We start from the raw sequence: 22526 nt of genomic DNA, 5'->3' as shown, positions 1-22526 counted from the left end.
TCCAGACCCTGAGACCTTGCTGCAGGGGACCCCTCAGGATGCTTCCTCCAGCTTATTGAGACTGGTGTCTTCATGGCCTTCTACTTGGCCAAGGCATACTCAGCCTGGCTCTCTTATACGGCCCGGCATCTAGGAATGGAATGGAGAGCCAATATGTCTTCAGAGAGCACCTACTGAGCCAAAACTTAGTGAAAAGATTGTTTTCTGGATCTGCCCTAGGTGAAGCCTGAGGAAACCGAAGTGTCCTACACATAGGGCAGCTGGTCTCCAGTGACTAGAACGCCAGGTGCCCCCACCCCAGCTCTGTGCCACTGCTACCTGGATAGCACTGGACATTCTCAGCTAAAGTTGGAGTGGGACACTGGCATCTCTATCTGCGACTCTTCTGTTAAGCCCATTCTTTCTCTTGAAAAATAAAAAGATTTATTTTTATTTTTTTTAAAGATTTTATTTATTTATTCATGAGAGACACAGAGAGAGGCAGAGACACAGGCAGAGGGAGAAGCAGGCTCCACGCAGGAAGTCTGACGTGGGACTTGATCACGGGTCTCCAGGATCACACCCTGGGCCAAAGACCGTGCTAACGGTGCCCCGCACACCGGGCGCTGGTGTTCCCAACCATTTCTCCACTTTCCAAGAGCAGTTCACACAGCTCGAATGCCTAAGATCACTCTATATTTTAAGAACACAGAAACATTTGAGCATTGTATTTCTCGCATCCCTTCTCGTGAGCGCTAGACTTGTTTCTATTTTAGTCGGATTTTGTTTTGAAACTTTGCTTTCGCATGAACACTCAGCAGAAAAGTACTTACTTCTTGCCAGTTATCTATTAACAAAAAAAAAAAAAAAAAACACTTTGATTTGTAGTTTTAAAGATTAACCCTCCCAAGTTCTCTTCATAACTGCCTTGACATTTTGGGTTGTTCTGTTCTGTTAATTTTCTTTTGCTTTTTTGTGTTTTTTGTTTGTTTTTACTTTTGCATTTAAGACCATTAAATTTGATTTTGTTTTGCTCGAAAAACAAAAAAACAAAAAACAAAAAACAAAAACAAAAACAAAAAATAACAAAGACCGTGCTAAACCGCTGAGCCACCCGGGCTGCCCTATTTTTTTATTTTTAAAAATATTTTGTTTATTTATTTGAGAGAGAGGAGAGAGAGAGAGAATGAGCAGGGGGAAGAGGGAGAGGGAGAAGCAGACTCCCTGGTGAGCAGGGAGCCTGATGCAGGACTCAATCCCAGGATCCTGGGACCATGACCTAAGCCAAAGGCAGACGCTTAACCAACTGAGCCACCCAGACACCCCGAAAGATTTATTTTTAAAAGTAAAAAAAAAAAAGGAGGGGGGCAGCCCAGGTGGCTCAGCGGTTTAGCACCACCTTCAGCCCAGAGCGTGATTCTGGAGGCCCAGGATCGAGTCCCATGTCAGCTCCCTGCATGGACCCTACTTCTCCCTCTGCCTGTGTCTCTGCCTCTCTCTCTCTGTCTCTCATGAATAAATAAATAAAAAATCTTTAAAAAAAAAAAAAGGTCCAAAAGATCCAGAGGTGGTAATTTTTACTAGTTTCTTGTAGGTTCCCCTAGAGATATTCTAAGCATTTTCCACATACTTATGCTGGTCTTGACTTGGGAGTTGTCCCATCGCCTTTCTTGATATGCAACCCTGGAAGGCACCCTCTATTCCCTGATCCCATGTACCCTGGGGTGACTCCTCCCTGCTCCCTCCCTCTCCTGGCTCTGCACAAAATGATTTTCTGTAGCATATGGGTTTAAGTTTTAACAGTCTGGCCTTTATTTGTGTATTAAAGAAAACAGACTAGTACATCCAGTCCATTATTTCACATCTTCTTAGAATGAAGTTAAAATTTAAAAGTGAGTAGTATTCAAAGTAAGTAACAGGTGGTTTATAGAGAGGGCAAAATTGCACAGGAGGCACACAGACCACCCAGTGGACTCAAGGACTATGCCCAGAAGTGTTGCTGTCGCTTATAAAAAGTGGGTGGGGGTCAGGAAAGTGAGACCCCTGCTTAATGCCTGGAAAGAGCCCACCCAGTGGTTGGTAGATGAAGCCAGAGGCTCTAGGCCTGTGATCCTCAATCTTGCTGAGCATCAGAATCACACGGAGAATGTCAAAGACCCCGAGGTCCAGGTCTGTTCCAGATCAATGGGAAGATGTGAGACAAGTATCTGAATTCTTTAAGTACAACCAGGGACAGGTGAGTGATTCCCCAGAGCTCCCCTGAGCCTCTGCCACCTGTCTCTCCAGAAGATTGATGCTCCAGGGCCCCTGTTGGTGGGACAAGCCCGCATGCCCCCTCTGGTGGGATTTACAGGACTCAGGGTCTCAGCTAAGTTGGGGGAAATGCTGGTCGGCTTACATAAGCTCTGCTCCCGGCTTTATATTAACAGTTAGCAAAAGGAAGCTATTTAAAGCAGCGGCTGGGAGGCATGTGGGAGGCCACTGGGTCTGGCACATGGGCTCAGGACGCAGGCAGAAGATGATGCCCCAAATTCTGATCCTCAAAGTGCCACCCAGGCTAAACAAAAATAGGAGCAGAAAGCGGTGGCCAGACAGCACGGGGGCGTGCAGGAGGCTCTAATTAAAATGCTTAAGGCGCTTGGTGATATTCTTATTTCTCATCCCCATGCTCCCGTCTTCTGCTCATGAAGCTGAAGGTCATTCATAATTCATTAATTCAGCAAATAACTCCCGGGCCAGGTCCTATTCAGGGCTCTGGGGGATAATAACACAAATAATAGCTCACATGTATTGCATACTGACTTTTTTCAAAAGATTTATTTATTTACTGATGAGAGACACAGAAAGAGAGGCAGAGACACAGGCAGAGGGAGAAGCAGGTTCCTCACAGGGAGCCTGACGTTGTATTCGATCCCGGGTCTCCAGGATCACACCCTGAGCCAAAAGCAGATGCTAGACTGCTGAGCCACTCAGGCATCTCTGCATACTGACTTTGTGCCAGAGACTCTTCTAGGTACTTGGCATATAGTAACTCCCTGGATCTTCACACAATTACAGGTGAAGAAACTAATGCACGGAGGGGCTAAAGAACGTGCTCAAATTTGGGGCACCTGGGTTGCTCAGTGGTTGAGCCTTCAGCTCAGGTCTCTCATGAATAAATAAAATCTTAAAAAAAAAAAAGAACTTGCTCAAATTCCACAAGTAGGGTGTGGCTGGTACATGATTAAGACAGGAGCAGCAACCCCCTTTAAAAGATTTTATTTAGGGGATCCCTGGGTGGCGCAGCGGTTTAGCGCCTGCCTTTGGCCCAGGGCACGATCTTGGAGACCCGGGATCGAATCCCACATCGGGCTCCCGGTGCATGGAGCCTGCTTCTCCCTCTCCCTCTGCCTATGTCTCTGCCTCTCTCTCTGTGTGTGTGACTATCATAAATAAAAATTAAAAAAAAAAAAGATTTTATTTATTTGACAGAAAGAGATCATGAGCAGGGGGGAGGAGCAGACTCCTCACTGAGCAGGATGGGGGGGCTCGATCCCGGGACCCTGAGATCATGACCTGAGCCAAAGGCAGATGCTTAACTGACTGAGCCACCCAGGCACCACTGAAATGAGTTCTAGAGGTTGATGAGGAGTTAGCCAGGCTCAGAGGGGTAGGAGAGAAGGGAAGGGCACTTCAGGCAGAGGGAATGGCATATGCAAAGGTGAGGAAGCAGGAAAACAGCACAGCTTATGCCAGAAGTAAAAAGCAGTCTGATACGAATGTGGGAAGGATACTCTTCCCCGCTTTAAAACTGTCTGGAAAGGACCAGGAGTGGCACCCTGCAGGAGCCTGGGAAGTGTGCCTGACATCCCGAATTCAAGGCTCTGTTTCAAGAACTAACCAGTGTGTTTCCAGGTCAAGGGAGGGGAGACCTGGGTGTTCTGTGTGTGGATCCAGGGAGGAGGGGACCCATGGGGGCAGGGCATGGCTGGCCTTTGCCCTGTTTCTCACATCAGCTTGTTCAAGAGGAAGAACTGGTTTTCCAGATAACCTGCCCCCATCTTGGGCTCTGCCCGGGAACATACCCCCAGTGAGGAAAAGGGAATGTGAGAGAGCCTTTTAGTCTGAAGGTCCTGGACTTCTGGGCTGGTTCCCTAAGCCACTTACCACCTGGGAACCTCAGCTTCCTCGTGAGTGAATTGGTGATGTTTTTGTAGGGTCATCATCATACGTAGGATAAAGCAAGGTGTCTGTGCTAGATGAAGCAAAGATGGGCATAGTCTCTATCCTTCATGGACTGAGTTATATAACTTCAAAATTTGTATGTTGCACTTCTAACCTCTGCTACCCCAGAATGTGACCATATTTGGAGATGGGTCTTTAAAGAAGTGATTAAGTTAAAATGAGGTCATTACAGGAACTCAAACCCATGCAGTGTCTTTAGGAGGAGAGGAAATTAGGATACAGACATGCACAGAGGGAAGACTGTGTGAAGACACAGAGAGGGGGAAGCTATCAGCAAGCCAAGGATGGGGTTCTCAGAGGAAATCAGTCCTGCCAGCAATTTGATCTTGGATTCCAGCCTCCAGAACTGTGAGGAAACAAAATTCTGTTGTTTAAGTCACCCAGTCTGTTTGTGATGGCAGCCTATGAATGGATACCTACCCCTTTGTGGTTCCTTCTCGAAAGAGATGGGTCCATTTCTCCATCCTTGGATCTAGGCCAGTCCTATGACTTGCTTTGGCCAACAGAAGGCTAAAAGACAGCAGAAGTGACAATGTGACAGTTCTGAGCTTTAGCCTACGGAGACCTTGCATGCTTCTGCTTGTTCTCTCTCTCTTTTTTTTTTAAAGATTTTATTTATTTGTGAGAGACAACACAGAGAGAGGCAGATACACAGGCAGAGGGAGAAGCAGGCTCCCTGCAGGGAGCCCGATGCAGGACTCGATCCCAGGATCCTGGGATCACAGCCTGAGCCAAAGTCAGATGCTCAACCACTGAGCCACCCAGACATCCTTGCTTGCTCTCTTTTTGTGAACAAGCCCGAGCTGGCCTGATAGAAGCTACAAGACCCCATGGAGCAGAACTCATTTAACCCAGTCAAAGCTGTTCTAGACAAATCAATCCCCAAATATGTGAGAGAGCTCTGGCAAGATCCGCAGGGCTGCATACCTGGGCAGTGGCTGATCTCAGATGTAGGAGAGGGTCCAACCAAGACCGGAAGAACTGCCCAGCTGGTAAGTGGACTAGTGAACAAAAGCAAATGCTCATGTCACTGAGTTTAGTGGTTTGTTTTAAGCCACTGAGCTCAGGAGTGTTTGTTACACAGCAATAGTTGACTGACAGAGCTTCTGTAGCAAGGGAGCTCTCTCCCCAGACCAGCCTCTCAGCTCTCAGTCCATGTGGGCCAATGCCTGGCCAGAGGCAGCCTCTCTTTTTACAGAAGGTGCATGTGCACTATTGAGTTTGAAAGACTTCCCAGGAGTGGACACAGAGCTTTTAGAAAAGGAAGACTCTGGAGGTGAGAAGGCAGTGGGAGTATGAGAGGCTGCTCGGCGGTGGGGCCCAGCTGGATTTTAAATCTCACGTAAAAGTCATGGATTCAATAGCAAATTCTGTAGCACAGAGTTATGGAAATTACCTAACCACACAGACTGATGCAGGGGAGGGTGATTCCCCCAAGGACTGAAGATGTTACCAGTATGAAGGGGCTGTATGCCAGCCAGGAAAATGCAACAGGCGTCCGCTCAACAGTGATAATGATGATGATGTAGAGAAGAGACAAAGGTGAGGAGTGGGGGAGATTTGGCTACCCATAGAATCAGAGGGAAAAGAACCCTAAAAGTGTAGGGGAAGACTTGGCCTCTCCCAGACTCTTCTCTATTTTTTCAACACTTTTGTGGTCTTCTGCTCCTCACACGTTGACTGTGATTAGCTATGCTGGGCTGTCTAATCTGCTGATCAGAAGAGAATTGGCCAGAAACTCAGCCTTAAAGACCATTGTGACAAGTTGCATCCTCTTGATTCAGAGAGAGAGAGAGAGAGAGATGCTGAGGCCATGAGATTTCCACTGCTATCTTTTGCAATCCAGGGCATCACCCCCTTAGGGTGGGGTGCCCACAGTTGATACCTGGGGTGGTCTCTCACACCAGGCCAGCAAAGCTGGTGACTTGACAGCCTGGCAGAGGCTCAAGCCTGAGGCTTTCAGGGAGTATAGACCTCATCTAAGAAAGTCTCTAAGGCAGAAAAGGCCAGCTGTGTGCTTCTCCACCATGGCATGCAACACTGGGATGTAGCTGCCCAGCCTGGCCCCACATTACCCTGCCCTCATTGCAGCTGGGAGGGGCCATGTGACGGGTTCTTGTCAATGAAGGTGCAAGAGAATGATGCTGCTTCTGGGTCAGGTGGTTGAGAAGTGGGTGTATTTTTCCATTCTTTGTTCTTTCATCTCTTGGCTGGACACGAGCTCCAGGGTGACCTTAGAAGCCAGACATTGAAGCCATGGCTTGATTGTCTTCAGTCTCCAAAGGAATGAATGACTGACAAGAGAGAGTTCTTCTTCACCTCCTTCTTCCCCCACTGGCCCCACTGATCAGAAAAACTTGCACTGGCCATTACAAGTTGTTATGGCACCAAAATCCTGCAGTTGGTTTGTTAGCAACTAGCATTACCTTCCCTAGTATGGGATCCATGGCTTCACAGGAATAATGACAACATCTGACCTTTACTGACTGTACACTTATTGACTGTACACTGTACATCAGAAACCACATGACTTGTGTTAGACATACAATCTCAGTCCTCACCACAGCTCGAGGAGGTGTGGGGTCCTCTCACCCCCATTTTACAGACATGGAAATGGCGGCTGAGAGAGACTCAGCCACCTGCCCAAGATACACATTTGTGCACTGAGTCCTTCAACAAACATTTACTGAGGGCCTTTATGGACCAGCATAGTTTGAGGCTGGGGATACAGTAGTAAATGAGACAAAATTCCCAGCCTTCTGCAGCCTTCATCCCAGGAGGAGGAAGGTGATCAGTCAACTCTGGCACATATTCCTAAGTGAGAAAGAAAACAAATGCAAAGTAGCGACACAGAAGTAAAGGAGTAAGGATGCTGGTGAATAGCCAGGACCAGGGGGTGGGGAGTGAGGCCCCCAGAGTGCAAAAAGGCGGCCAGTACTTGCACGGTCCTGGAAGTGAGTGCCCCCTTAAATTCTGCACCCTGGGCACCTCACTTGCCTCTCCTGGTCCCAGCTCTGGCCTGGGATGTGCTATTTTGATAGTGGGGTCAGAGAAGAGGTGACATGCGTGCAGAGATGAGGGAGAAAAGACATTTAAGAATCTGGGAGAAGAGTATTCCAGGCACAGGACCAGCAAACGCAGATGCCAAGAGGTGGAGCCTCTGCTTGAGAGCAGGAGCCCAAGGAGGCCATCGTGAATGCATCCCTGGGGTAGGGGATGGTGGCAAGAGATGAATCTGCAGAGCACTGTAGGCCAGGTCGTGTAGGGCCCTGTGGACCATTGTGAAGACTTTGGAGGGAGCCTTGGGAGGGTGCTGAGCAGAGGAGGGACATGACTTTGTTCCAGTAGGACCTTCCATCTGTATGAGATGCAGAGTCTGTAGGTGTTCGTGGGGTGATGGCAGAGGCAAAGGCATCAGGGAGGAGGCTGCTGCAGTCATCCAGGTGAGAGATGCCTGGGTGGTGGCAAAGTGGGCAGAAGTGGGCATATTCCAGATCCATTTCAGAGCAAAACCCAACAGGATTTGCTGATGGATTAGAAGTGGAGTGTGAAAGAAAGAGAGAAGTCAAAAATGATCCCAGGGCTTTTGACTGGAGCACCTGGCTGAATGGAGGCACTGTTCACTGTAATGAAAGGGCTGTTAAAAGAGTAGGTTTGAGCTGGGGTCCCCGAAAGGAAAGAACTGAAGAGCTCTGTTGAAGGCAGAAGGCCAGTCCAGAACATGGCTGTGTGTGGGGCCATCTGAGTTCCGCACTGTCCTCAAATGCTCAGTCCAGCCCCTGCAAGAGAAAGGGGCCTTAATTCAGCAGTGCAGGAGCTGGATGGGGGGACTGACTCTCCCACCCCACAGTGCTGGGGTCTTCACCCTCTTCTGCCCGACAGGAGGAGGGAGCCTCGGAAGACAATAGGACCCAGTAGAGCCGGGACGCCTGGGTGGCTCAGTGGTTGAGCGCCTGCCTTAAGCTCAGAGTGTGATCCTGAGGTCCCAGGATCGAGTCCCGCATTGGGCTCCCCGCAGGGAGCCTGCTTCTCCCTCTGCCTGTGTCTCTGCCTCTCTCTCTCCCTCTGTGTCTCTCATGAATAAATCAATGAAATCTTTAGGGGAAAAAAAATAAAGGAATCCGTAGAACCATCCAGGAGTGGACAATCTGAGCTGTGTGCACGGCTGTCGCCTGGTCCTATGGCGCCCCCCGGTGGCTGCATCAGCTCCTCACAGCCCCCTGCTCCGCTTACTGCAGAGCCCTCCACCTCCAGCTCCCCTTCCCAGAGGCACCTACTGTTGGAATTTGTGCTTCCTTTCTGAGACTTGATATGAATCCTTGCAGCTGATACTTGTCAACCGTTCAGTTCGTGCCAAGCACACTTGGCGTTTTTGCCATCTGCATCTCTTCTCAGTACAGAAGCCAGAGGTCAGATCCTGTCCCTCCCCTACTCCAAACCTTTCCCTGGCCCCCACCTCACTCAGAGTAAAGGCCCAAGTCCCTGCAGTAGCCATGACCTGCCCTCTCCCCTTGAGCTCTCGGAACTAATTCCTCTAAGTCTCTCCCTGGCCCTCTCTGTCCCAGCTCTGTTGGCATTACTTTTTTTTAATTGTGGCAAAATACACATAATGTTTATCATTTTAACCATTCATAAGGGTACAATTCACTGGCATTAAATACATTCACAATGTAGTGTAGCTAGCACCACTATCTATACCCAAAACCTTTCCATCACTCCCAATAAAAATTCCATACCCATGAAACAGCAACTTCCAGCCACCACTCCCCCCACCCCTGGTAACATCTGTTTGACTTTCCATCTCTACAAACTTGCTTATTCTAGAGATCTCATATAAATGGAACCATACTGTACTTGTCCTTCTGCATCTGGCTCATTTCACTGAGCATAACAGAAGAGGTCCATCCATGTTGTCACAAATACCAAAATTTCATTCCTTTTTTATGACTGAATGTTATTCCATTGTATGGACAGAACACGTTTTGTTTATCCATTTATCTGTTGATGAACACCTGGGTTGTTCCCATCTTTTGGCTGTTGTGACTAGTGCTGCTAGGAACACGGGGGTTGGCCTCATTACTTTTTCTTCAATCTGCCACACACATCCCTGTCTTGGGGACTTTGAACTGGCTGTTTCCTCTGCATGGAATGGCTCATTCCTCACTGGCCTCAGGTCTTTGTTCAAATGGTGCCTTCTTTAGGACACCTGCTCTGATCACCCTACTAGATACTCTGATCCGACACTCCCCATCTTCTCTACTCTGTGCTTTTTTTCCAATAGCACTTATTACTTTCTAACACACTATAAAATGCAATTATCTAGTGTAGCTATTGTGCAGCGTCTGTGTCACTCCAGTAGAATGTCAACTGCCTGAAGGCAAGAATTACTGTCTGGTTTATCTCAGGCTTCCATGTAGGCAGGTGCTTAACATAGAGTTTGTTGAATGAGCTTAAAAGTGCAAGTCCACTGCCGAGTTACATATTTTAAACTGGAGTCATGTGTCTAATGTGTTAGATGTTCTACATGACAGACTCTCTTAAATGCCCCAGATACTTAAAATACCACATATACATGGATTATTTCAAATCTCATTTGGATTTGGGATAACTTCTCAAATGGCCAGGCACACACGTATCTCTGGAGATTTAGGTCAGAAAAATGAAAATTGAAACTACAGATAAGGAGTGTGATTTTTCTCGACTGGAGGACTGTGTTGAACCTTCATTCTTGGCCCTCGCCCCGGGGCCTCTGGTGCAGGTTGTGGACAGCACAGTTGAGGGATCGAGCGGGAGCAGAAATCCAGTCGCTGCCCTACTCACCAAGTGCAAGGCTTGAGTGCTGGAACAGGGCTCACCTGTTGACGGGGAGTCTCTCTCCCATTCACTAAAGACCTCTACAGCTGGTGGTGGCCCTACAAAGTAGGTCCAAGGAGATGCCAGCATGCAACCTGTAGATTGTGTGGCCTTGGCAGTTCACATGCCCTCCTGCCAAGAGATCCACATGGATCGTACTTTTCAGATCTGTGAGGGTGTCATTGCTCACCCCACCTCCCTTAGATCAATGAATGTAGTTACTACTTGATTCTCATCTGGGTTCCCATCTGGCAGGGCCGTGACTCTCAGAGATGTTTCCATGACACCAGATTGGATCGTCACACCTCCTATGGCACTGTCTGACTCAGGCTGACACAACTGCCAAGGCATTTGAAAGACATCTCCCCTCCTTTTTCTTTATTTAACAAATATTTACATAGTCCTTCCTATGTGCCAAGCACTGTTCTAGCACTTTCCGAATAGGAACTGGTTTAGTCCTCCAGATTAGGAGGGAGGTCTATTATCCCAGTTTACTGACGAGGAAACTAAAGCTAAGAGAATTTAAGTGACCTGGGATCACATATAGCTACTGGGCTGGGATTAAAACCCAGTGTCTTGCTTATAACCATGATGTTTTTCTGCCTCTTAACTTTTTCCTTGTCCTTCTTTTCTCTCTCTTTCCCTACTTGCTTTCCTCTCTTCCTTCCCTCTTTCCTCTTTTCTTTCCTCCATTCTCTGCTTCCTCTCCTACTGACCTTAAGCAGGTGCCACAGATTCCCTGTGGACACTGCTCAACCTGGCACACCCTCTGCCAATTCTGCAGACCAGGCCCTGCTTCCCACAGCCCTGCCAGTTCTTCCCTCATTACCCTCATCTTCCTGTGCCAGTGGACGGGGTGTGCCAACCTGTACCCCCTCTGCCTGCCCACTCACCACCACAGTAGCAGTTGGTGGCGGCCAGCAGAACTGGGGCCTGGGCCAGCCTGGAGGGAAGCCAGATCTTTGGGGAGTTGCATGACGTGCTGCACACTTTCCCCTGACGTATGCTTACGGCATCGTGATTTCCCTTTCCTGTTCAGGGGTTTTAATGTGATGCCAAGACATCTTGTGCTGCTTCGGATAGACTTCCACAATAAGGGGTCAGAAAAAGAGAGCTAGAGAGAGAGAGAGAGTTAGAGAGAGAGAACCATAAGGTGGAAGGCAAAAGTGAAGAGATTGAGTCCACCCTTAGAATCAGCTCCCTACAGTGTTGGGAACAATGCTGTAAGCATGAATGACTTTTTCTAAGTTTCTCAAGGGACACGTGTTCTTCTCCACGATCATGCCTTTGCATATGCTGTTCCCCTAGCCTGGAAGGTTCTTCATGATTATCTTTCCCTGAGTACTCTGCTCATGTGTTTCTGCCTCTGGGAACCTTCCCTGAAGTCCCACGGGGGATTTCACCAGTTTCCCCGTTGATGCCAGAGCATCTGCACACATATGCACACGTCTCTCTCTCGCTCTCTTAAACTAACTGATATATGAGTGTTTGTATCCTTATTCTTTGCCAGCTATGGCCTCCTTCGAGACTGAGAGACCATCCTGCCTTATTTTTCTCACATCCTCTATCTCTATGCCTGGTACATGATCGGCACCTGGAAGATGCTGAGAGATGCAGGACAGCTCAGAGACCAGGCCTTTGCGGAGAAAGAAAAAGTGGAGGTTGTCACTTGATCTCTCTGTGCCTCAGATTTGTCACTTTAAAAATAGGAACTATAGGGGGCATCTGGGTGGCTCAGTGGTTGAGCATCTGCCTTTCATTCATGTTGTGATCCTGGGATTGAGCCCCACATCAGGCTCCCCACAGGGAAACTTCTCCCTCTGCCTATGTCTCTGCCTCTCCCTCTGCATCTCTCATGAAGAAATAAATGAAATCTTTTTTAAAAATGGGAATAATATTAGTTGGTACCACATAGAGTTTTGTGGGAATCAAGTAAGTCCCAGCATATAAAACACATAAAACAATGACTGGCACATGTGAATCACTCAGTAAATATTAGCCATTATTATTATTGAAATAGAAATAGTAATAGAGTTATCCAAGGGATTTAAATAATGAAAATGTTTTTGATAAACTGTAAAGCACACAAGAAGTTCTTCATCATCATTACTTTTAAAAATATAAATAAAATAAAACAGCAGTGGCCGATCCATCTTGATTTTCAGAATTAATTTACAAGCTGCAGGCCACACTGTCACTGCTTTTTTGAGCAAGTGAAATGGTGAATGTGACATTGGCTTTTGTAAATGGTAGAATGACAGGCAAAATCACAATGACTCAATAAAAGGTTCATCATCTGACCCCAAATATAGTCTTGCCTGTAAGAGCGGCCTGTTCTGGGACTTAACTGGGCCCAGACACTTAATCAGGTGTTTTCACTCTCCAAGGCCTGGCTACCAGGTCCCAAGATAGAGGCCAGCAACAGAGAGGCAGAGCTTGGTATCCTATTTTACATCTGAGAGGTTGGCAAGGTCTCTTCCTTGTCTGTGCCAACATACAGAAGGAAATCACTGTCCATTCCTGCCAACCTTGTAAAGTTAAAAAAAAAAAAATCGATCATCAGGTTGAAAAAAGTAGAAGAGCTTGCAATTCTTTGGAACTTATTTTATTTGTACATATGAGAAAACTGAGGCCCAGAGAGGTAGGGAACTGTTCAAAGTCACAAAGTAAGGTGTGGCCAGGGCTAGAACCCAGGCCTCTGGACCTCTAGCTCCCTGCCTTTTCACTGGTCACTGCTTCTCACTCAGCGTTCCCCCTAATGGGATCCCTGTGTCCTCAAATGGGAGATGCTGCAGGCCCAGTGCTAATCACAGAAGCAGTGCTCTTGTCCAGAGCCAGAGCTAGTGTTAAAGGCAAACACACACACACACTCACTGCCACATACACATACCTCATTCAATATTCATAACTCTATAAAGTAGAAGCTATTATTTTCATCCCATTTTACAGATGGTGATACCAGGAGGCAAAGGAGTCAAGTAACACTCCTGGAACATGAACTGGGGCTGTCTTCTGACTCCAAAGCTCAGATCTTCTCATCATCCTCTGCAGCTCTTCTTCCAGAGCCCAGGACAGTGCTGAATGCCAGCCCTTGTGCAGGGCACAAATAGCTTCCCAGGACTCAGATGAAGTTTGTGTCTAAATACCCTGTGTTACCCAGCACAATGCAGGGCACAGACTAGGTGCTGAGTTATCATCCTGTATTTTTTTTATATTGAGATACAATTGACGTATATATCATGCATACATTATATATTATGTACATTTCATGTACAACAAAATGATTTGACTTTGCATATATCATAAAGTGATCATCACAATAAACCTATTTAATAAATGTCACCAACATAGTTACAACATATTTTTTCTTGCAACGAGAACTTTTAAGATCTACTCTCTTTAGCAACTTTAAAATATGCAATACGATATCATTAGCCATAGTCACCATGTTGTACGTTACATCCCCATGATTTATTTTATAACAGTAAGTCTGTACCTTTCGATTCCCTTCATCCATTTCACCACACACACACACACACACACACTCCCCTCTGGCAACCAATAATCTATTCTCTGTATCTATGAGATCAGTTTTTGTGTTTGTGGGTTTTTAAAAAGATTGTATTTATTTATTCATGAGAGACACAGAGGGAGAGGCAGAGACATAGGCAGAGGGAGAAGCAGGCTCCCCATGAGGAGCCGGATGCGGGACTCGATCCCGGGACTCTGGGACCAGGACCTGAGCCAAAGGCAGACGCTTAACCACTGAGCCACCCAGACGCCCCGTGTTTGTGTTTCTAGATTCTACATGCAAGTGAGGTCATATGGTATTTGTCTTTCTCTGACTTCTTTCACTTAGCATAATGCCTCCAAGGTCTATCTACGTTGTCGCAAATGGCAAGCTCTTACTCCTTTTTATGGGTGAACAATGTTCCATATACCCTTTATTCATCCATGGGTGGACACCTGTTTCCATATCCCGGCTATTGTAAATCATGTTGCAAAGAACAATGCGGGGACGGGGACGGCGGTGCACGACGCTTTCAAGTTAGTGCGTTCAGACGCGGACTCGCTGGATGGCGGGATGGGTCCGCTTTTCATTGTTCAAGGACCTTCCATACTGTTTTCCATAGTGGCCACTTCAACTTACTTTCCTAGCACAGCGCACAAGGGTTCACTTTTCTCCGTATCCCCGCCAACACGTTACTTCTTCTCTTCGGGGTAAGGGCTGTCCTAACAGGTGGTCGGGGACAGCTCACCGCGCTGGGACTTGCATCAGAAGATGCGCCCCCGCCCCCAGGTTCCCCACGGATTTGACGGTGCTGGATGCCCGCAGGATGGATACCCCACTCCACCCCACGTCCCCAGTCTCACGTGGTTCTACTCCGGCCCTCTCCACATCCTCCGGGTCTCCCGAATATTCCCTTCTATCTCTAGCTCTCGGGAACTTGAATCGACTCAAATTAGTTCGGAACCGCAGGTGGATGTGGGGTGGGACGTGTTAACCACCCCCAGCCCCGCCCCCTGGCTCAGGGCCGGCTTGTTCTCCCAGCTCCTCAACGCGGTGCAGAGCAAGCCCGACGTCAAAGCTTGGCTCGTAAGTACCCGGGACAGCTAAACCTTGCGAGATTGCCGGGGACCGTCCCGCGGGTTCGCACGGCGCCTGCGCAGAAGCCGCGGGCCGCCCGGCGCCGTCGGAGATTCGGCGCTCGACAGGCGTCTGTCAGCCTGTCTTCCGGTTTCGGTGCCGCGCAGGCGCGCCTGCCGAGCGTCGAGCAGTCGATGGAGATGGCGGCCGCGGCGGAGTGAGGGACCGCGGAGGCCCAGAGCCCGGGCCGGAGGACCCCCACGGGCCTGCGTGGCGGTGGGAGCGCGGCCGGGTACAGAGGGCCGGGCAGGGCCGGAGGGGCGGGAGCGCGGCCCCGCCGAGGAACAGGCGGGCGGGCCGTGCGGGTGTGGCATGTGTGCGGTGGTGGTGGGTGTGACGTGCGCGCTGGGAGCGGCGGCTGTCGGGCCGGGAGCTTGGGCCGAGAGCTCCGCCCGTGTGCTTGCGGCTGCGGCTGCGGCGCTCTGCCTGCCTGTGGTGAGCGGGGCGTGTTCCCGGCTCGCGTGGGGCTGTTCGTGGCGCTTGCTGTGGCGTCCCCGCGACGTGCGAAGTCGGGTCGGCCGCTGGCTCGAGTCTTCCTGTTGCGGCGTGTGCCTGCGGCGTGTGCGCGATCCTGTTGGATCCACGCGGGGCGTCGGGTGCGCTCCAGGCTGTTGGCGCGACTGCGGGCCGCGCGGGGCCTGCGGCGTGTGGCGGCAGCGTTGGTGCGGGCTGGAGAATTCCGGGGTGCGCAGGCTGTGAGGGGCTCGCGGACGTCGCGGTCGCGGGTCCGGCTTGGTGGCTTGCAGTAGATTTCTTTGGTGGGTGGCGTGAGTCTGGTTACGTGATTTTAGGACCGACATTATCATTCATTCATTCGTGAGGCTCTATTGCGTTTCTTCGTGGGAGGTGCCGGGGACTGTGCTAGACCCTGGGGGTAAGTAAGGTGGTGGGGAAAACGCACAGTCCCTGCCCTTACAGGGCCTAGAGACTTTTTTTTTTTTTTTTTTTAAGATTTTTATTTATTTATTCCTGAGAGACACAGAGAGAGAGGCAGAGACACAGGCCGAGGGAGAAGCAGGCTCCATGCAGGGAGCCCGACGTGGGACTCGATCCCGGGACCCCGGGGTCACGCCCTGGGGCGAAGGCGGCGCTAAACCGCTGAGCCATCCGGGGATCCCCAAGCCTAGAGTCTTATATACTTAGTTATTTTAGGTATTTGTGACTATATCGCTATAAGTGCCCTGAGGGAAGGGCAGGAGCTGTCCCATGGGGGAATGCCTCAAGCAAGAGGCATTTCCTCGAGGAAGTAAGGTTGGGTTGAGAGGTGAAGAATGTGTGTGTAGGTGGGGGAGGTTTGATTCGTGGTCATTGGGGTGAGTGCAGGAGAAGGAAGGGGACGGCCGAAGTCGGGGCATCCGAGGCACCACTGGCTGGGGAGGGAACTGGGGCTACTATTTCAGTGACTGCCTGGACAAGGGACTGAGATCTGTGTGTCTATAGTCACAGGGTTTCTTGGAGGGAAAAGAACAGGGGCCCAGTGTTTCATTTGTTTATTTTCTGGGTCACAGCTACCCTCAGATTTGAGGACCAGGCAATCCCTCCTCACAGGCCCTCCAAGCAGCTCCATCTAAAGCTGAGGGTCATGTATTTCCTCTTACTCTGTACTGTAGTTTGTGACCTCAGGGTCTTGGGGAGAAATTTCTCTGCTTTTGTGGAATGGTTTTGTCTGGATTCTCCCTATGACCGGGAGTTTTTCTGAGGTGACATTGGAAGTGACTTTGCCATGGCCCAATAAAAGTGAAAATGTAACTTATTAAGCCCTGAATTGTTCAAGCACCAAATCCTTCTTATTTTTGAAGCAGTGAGAGCATTAGGCTTGCTGTTCAGCTGTCCTTCATTGGCTTATAAAATCCAGTAAGTTTATTGTAGAGAAAGCACTCTACAAATATAAAACACAAAGTAGATTTTTCTTTTTACCACTGGTTTTCTAATGCTCCTCCTTAGACTAGGATTGGGATCTTTTTTGTTTGTTTTTTTAGGGCAGACACTCTTTCTTTTTCTCTTTGCATTTTTGGCATAGGTGTAAGAGCTCAGTATATGTGGTTGAATAAAGACCAAGATAAACAGTCAAAATTTCTGTGTTGGTAAGTACTTCAAACATTTCCTCAGTGGCTAAAATGGCACGCAAATTATGAAGTTGGACCAATTGGAGCCAATGTTAGATAACTGCTTTGGTGTTGTGTCTTTTTTTTTTTTTTTTTTTGAGATTTTATTTATTTATTCATGAGAGACAGAGAGAGAGAGGCAGAGACAGAAGCAGGCTCCATGGAGGGAGCCCGACGTGGGACTCGATCCCAGGTCTCTAGGATCACGCCCTGGGCTGAAGGCCGTGCTAAGCCACTGAGCCACCCGGGCTGCCCTTTGTCGGCTTTTGAGGTTGAATTTTCTTATCTTCAGTAATCTACTCCCTACTTCATTGAGTTGCCATTGTCCAGTGATGTTCTCAATACTTGGAAGGTTTTGTGTTTTGGTGTAAGGATTTGAGAAAGCAGTTTTGTGTTCTCAAACTTGCACTGAACAAACATTAAGTAATCTTGTTGAACTGCCAAGAGAACAAAGAAAATTCTCAATTGCTGCTAATTTGCCTAAACTGGCTTTTTTTTTTTTTTTTTTTTTCTTTTTTACCCCTTCTTTCCTGTTTCAGGGCTTCTCCTACTTCCAAAGAGGAAACCTCAACCAGGGCCATGATACCACTTCCCCATCATCTGTGTGCTGCTTGGTTAAGCTAATGCTGTGAGATCCCTGGTCCCTTGTGGAGGAATCAAGCTGACTCTTGGCATGAGGCCCTTGCCTGGCAGGGGTTGAGAGGGACATTGCTATGGCTTCTCTGGATGACCCTGGGGAAGTGAGGGAGGGCTTCCTTTGCCCTTTGTGCCTGAAGAACCTGCAATCTTTCTATCAGCTTCAGTCACATTATGAGGAAGAGCACTCTGGGGAAGACCGTGATGTCAAAGGGCAAATTAAAAGTAAGAGGCGAGAATTTTTTGCTTATCCTATTCTGTCAGTGGGAGCTTTAACTCATGGGATGGTTTCATTAACTTCCGTGATGCCACCAGAACATGATAAACGATAGTAAATAATATTATAGCGGTGAACATATATCTATCTTATGCTTACCATGTGCCAGACATTGTTCAGAGTCTTCCCATGAATGAACTTCATTTAATTCTCACAGTAACTATTAGACTGTGAGACCCATTTTACTGATGAGGGTACTAGTCACAGAGAAGTTAGGTAAGTTGCCTGAAGTCACACAGTGAGGCAGGGCATGGCTTTGAACCTAGTAAATGTAATTATTATGCTTTCCTGCCTCTTGCTACATTGAATTATCTAATTGTCAGCCTTGTGAAGAATTTGGAATGGAACTCCTCTCCTTTGCTCTGAAGGTGTAAGCACATTGTACACCCATTTCCCTGTCACAAATTCAAGCCTTCCTGCCATTCTTCTTCACTTATACCTTGTCTTCTGCAGCCCAGAAAAAGGAAGGCCATAGTAGAAAAGCAAGGAGAAACAACCCCAAAATTTAAACTTGTTTTTTGAGCTTCCTAGGCCTCAAATCGTGGAGAGTTGCAGAAAGCATTTTTTCAAAGGAGTTTTAACTATACATAGCGTTCATTTCCAAAACTTTAGATTCTGACTCCTACTAAAGATGATGCCACTACTCTGGAACTCACTTTTGCCTGCTTCTCCCAGCTGGCAGCATTTCTGAAGGCAGTGAGAATAAAAGGGTCTGGATGTGTGTATTCACAATTCTGTGTTGGGTGAGAGAGAAGGGAATGATCATGTATTTCTGAGTGGAATTTGGCCTCCACACATGTGAATCACATGCCCCCTGCAATCAAATAGTCCTACTCCATATCTCACTTTTCAGTTCAGAAAATATTGTTGAAAGCATTAACATTTATAACCTCTGTCCAGAAACATGGCAAAGTCACATATTTCAAAATCCTGAGCTTTGATAAATGAGGTGGCTTCTGTCTGTAGAGGCTGAAGGAGAGCCATAACTATTAGGAGGCAAAAAAATATGTTTTGCATTTTACAGTTTTCAGAGTTCCTTCATAATCATTATTTCTTTTGATTTCCACAGCAACTCCGCAGGGATGTGGTTGATTTCATTCTGCAGAGAAAAAGTGAGGCTCAGGGATGTTGAGTGACTTATCCAAGGTCACATGGGAATTGCCAGAGCGAGACCTGGACCCCAGCTCCTCTGTCATTTCTGAGTCTAGTGCTGCTCTTTCTGCTTGGCATCACTGGTGATACCAGACTCTGTGTTCCAATCATGTCTTATCCTGCAGCTAGAATGCAAACAAACTGATCATCTAGGTTTCTTGGACAGCTGAAAGGCCTCCGTGATCTTTAATGAGTGTCCATTCTGAGTGTCCGCTGAACTGAGTCACATACTGTGACGTCACTAAGACTTTGATGCTAGTGGGTACAGAGGTTAGACAATATCTTCAGCTTCTTGTGGTGATTTATTTCTTAGAGGAAAAATGTTTAAGGTTACTTAGGGAATAATCGTATGGGAATCCACTTAGAATAAAAGAGTAGGAATTTTATGAGTTGTGAAAGAAATTTGTAAGAATTCTCTTGTGTTTTTCCCCTCTCTTTTCCCTCTACCTCAAAAGAACTAAGAAATTGAGTTAAGGATTCCTTTAGTCTAATGATCATTTGTTTAGTCAGGAAGGAAGTCTTGTTTGTGTGGGAGTTTTCTGTGTTTCTGAATCAGGAAAGTAAAGTTTTAAAGACTGACAGCAAAGATTTTTGAAAAGTCCTTTAAAAAGCAGGTCATCTCTTCATTTGGTCTTTCGGTTCTTAAAAATTTCATGACATTGCTGGTTTTGTCAAGTGAAATGTTAAAGCCAAAAGAGCAAACCTTGGTATCAGGTTTTGGTGGCAGTTTACGAAAGAAAATATAAACTTGTCATTAGTAGGTGGTGAGCGAATTTGGGCCTCAGCCCTGGTTCATCTTTAGTTTAGCGCCTGTACGGTAAGTATAAGAAAGGATGGTTGGAAATTAACTGTGGCTTCTACTCTGCGTTTTGTTGTTGTTATGGGATTGTTCTTCATTGGCCGCCTCTTGAAGTGCTACACCTGAGAAGTTTGCCAGAGTATTCTTGTGTCCTCATACAGTGGTTAAATGGCATGTACTGCCTGTTTAACTTGACACAGTTTAGTCTTGTTTGCAGAAATGAATTAGTGATTGCTAACTCCAATTTCCTGTCTGCTAACCCTTTGTTTACCTCAGGCAGTTTTCTCTGAGGTAAATGTTGAGGTAAATGTTTCATGTTGAGAGATTACTTGAACGTATTTTAGATGGTGTCCATTAGTCCTGGTGGACCTTATTTTTCCAGTGGAAGAAAGCCATCTCAAAGTGGCTATTAGCTTGACTGTCTAACACAGCCATATCTATAAGCTTTACAGTCTCCCTCCTCTGCCTGCCAGTCCTTCCATATCGACATTTCCCTAGGTTTTTGGAAAGCTGTGGTAGTGTTTTTAATGTTATTCAGATGATAGAGCACTTCAGAATTGTAGGAACTCCGTAAAGTATTGATCTATTAAATCTAAAAGAATTGTATTTTGTATTAAGTCTGATATTTACTACTAGATTCTAGAGGGAAAAGGAGATATCACCTAAGATTTAAGAGCCTTAATGAAAGCAACTTAGAATCAAGAATTTCCCCCCATAAGTTGACTGTTGTTCCTTTTTAACAGCAGGTCCTCTTACCTCAGCACAGATAGCAGAAAAACCCTGTTCTGTAGAGGCATAGTTTTTGAATCATGCTGGCTGGGGAGAACTGGGGTTCTTATTTTAAACAGATAAGGTTTCCACTTGCATCCCTGCTGCCTTATAAGCTCTTGTGATCTGGGGTGCAGCAAGGTTTTCCTCTCTTTTTGTCATGTCCTCATTTATAAGTAGGGATACTACCTGCTTCATAATGTGAGCAGGCGTTGGCCTGATTTTTTGAAAGCACTTTCTTTTGTGCCTGGTACATGCAAAGAATCAATCCAGGAAGCATTCATTTTCTCTTCTTACCAAGTCTGGTTCCTTTTGTGTTATGTTGTAGCTGTTATACCTGTTTCTTGAAGCTTTTTATCAGTGTCCTCATACATGCATTCATTCAGTAAGTGAGTGGGGGAAGAACTCTATGTACAGCTAAGCATTATGGGAAACACTAGTCCAGGGATGCACATTTGGTTGAATTCTCTCCTGGAAGTAAACAAGTATTTACTCATGAGAGCATAAAATAAATAAATTAATTAATATGTAGAATTTAATTTAAAAAAAAACGTTATTTTAATTGAAATATAGTTTACACTTAAGTTTTTACATCTACAGTTCAGTGGGTTTTAAAAACTGTATATACCCATGTGATTCTCTCCCCAGTTAAGATCTAGAAAAAAACATTTCCGTTACCTCGGTCCCCTCATTGAAATAGATTTTAATTCTTTAATTGGGCTCTTAAATTTGGCAACGAGCAGTAATTTAGCTCTATAATCGCTACATAAACCAACTTAGTAACCAGTGAATGGGTTGCTCTGTGGTATTTGTAATACAGCGGTTGTGGACTTACTATTGGAATTTACTTGATATATAAAATTTTTTATATAAAGTGTAGTCATTTCATCAACTCTTGCGTTTTGAGATTTTTCTTGACTTTTTAGTAGATTTTATGGATTCATTGTGTTTGCTTCATTTTTCAAGGTCTTGTGCAGAAGGCTAAGAAAGCCAAGAACAGGCTGTTGAAACGAGAAGGAGATGACCGAGTAGAATCAGGGACACAAGGATACGAGTCTTTCAGTTATGGAGGGGTTGACCCATACATGTGGGAACCCCAGGAACTAGGTAAGAAATTCTGTTCATTCATTTAGCAAATGTTTGAACATCATTGTGTTCATTGTTTTAAGAGTTAGCTGAGAGAAAAAAAAAAGTGGAGTGGGGAGAGGTGCCTGGATGGCTCAGTCAGTTAAGTGTTATCCCCCCGCTCCGCCCCGCTATGTGGTTGCTGCTCAGGTAATGATCTCACTTGGGTTGTGAGGTGAAGCCCCTTGTTGGGCTCCACACTCAGTGGGAGTTTGCTTGAAGATTCTCTCCTTCTGCCCCTCCCCCTACTCACATGCTTATTCTATCTTTCTAAAATAAATAAATCTGAGGCCTGGATGGCTCAGTCAATTAAGCATCTGCCTTTGGCTCAGGTCATGATCCACGACCCTGGGCTGGAGCCCCAAATCGGGCTCCCTGCTCAGTGGGGAGCATGCTTCTCCCTCTGCCTACAGCTTACTCTGCTTGTGCTCTCTCTCTGTCAAATAAACAAAATCTTTTATAAAAACAAAAATATTTTAAAAAGATTTTATTCAGAGTTAAATAGCTAAGAAACTATGGAACTGAGGTAGGAATCCAGGTGTTTGACATCAGCCCACGTAGAGGCTCCATTGACTGGGTTATTTCCTCTCATGTAGGATGTTACCTGCCCAGCAAGAGATACTGATTTATGCAACTTAATTTTCTGAAACACATAATCATGGTACCATCTACTGACTTTCAAAATAATTATCTTTTTGGGGTAATGAAAATGTTCTAAAATTTATTTTGGTGATGGTTGTACAACTCAATATGCTAAAAACCATGGAATTTGTATGCTTCAAATAGTGAATTGTATGTGTGAATAATATCTCAACAGATCTGTTACCAAAAATGCCACATGAAGTTGAACTAACTCATTTTACATGTCCTTTAACTGTTTAATGGTAACAAAATTTAATATATTTTCTGTCTGTGTAATGGATAAATAATGATTTCCTTATAAGATTTTTTATTATTATT

General features: G+C 46.5%; 1 protein-coding gene across 5 annotated transcripts in view; it reads left to right on the top strand.

Annotated features, from left to right (window-relative positions):
- The first annotated feature begins 1917 nt into the window (after positions 1-1917).
- RBSN (rabenosyn, RAB effector) overlaps positions 1918-22526 on the top strand; it is a 40263-nt gene continuing 19654 nt past the window's right edge. Inside the window, exons 1-3 of one of the 5 annotated variants that reach the window (XM_077857721.1) lie at positions 1918-2215; positions 17349-17670; positions 21408-21548. In XM_077857721.1, coding sequence (XP_077713847.1) covers positions 17523-17670; positions 21408-21548 — 289 coding nt within the window. In that variant the 5' untranslated portion in view covers positions 1918-2215; positions 17349-17522. Of the gene's footprint in view, positions 2216-14782; positions 14937-15039; positions 15140-15462; positions 15579-17348; positions 17671-21407; positions 21549-22526 lie in introns of those variants that run through there. The other 4 variants (XM_077857719.1, XM_077857722.1, XM_077857720.1 and 1 more) reach the window with 4 other exon arrangements.

Source organism: Canis aureus, chromosome 19 (assembly GCF_053574225.1).
Source record: "Canis aureus isolate CA01 chromosome 19, VMU_Caureus_v.1.0, whole genome shotgun sequence".
In the NCBI taxonomy this organism is placed as follows: domain Eukaryota; kingdom Metazoa; phylum Chordata; class Mammalia; order Carnivora; family Canidae; genus Canis; species Canis aureus.
This window is presented reverse-complemented; position numbering and strand designations above follow the sequence as displayed.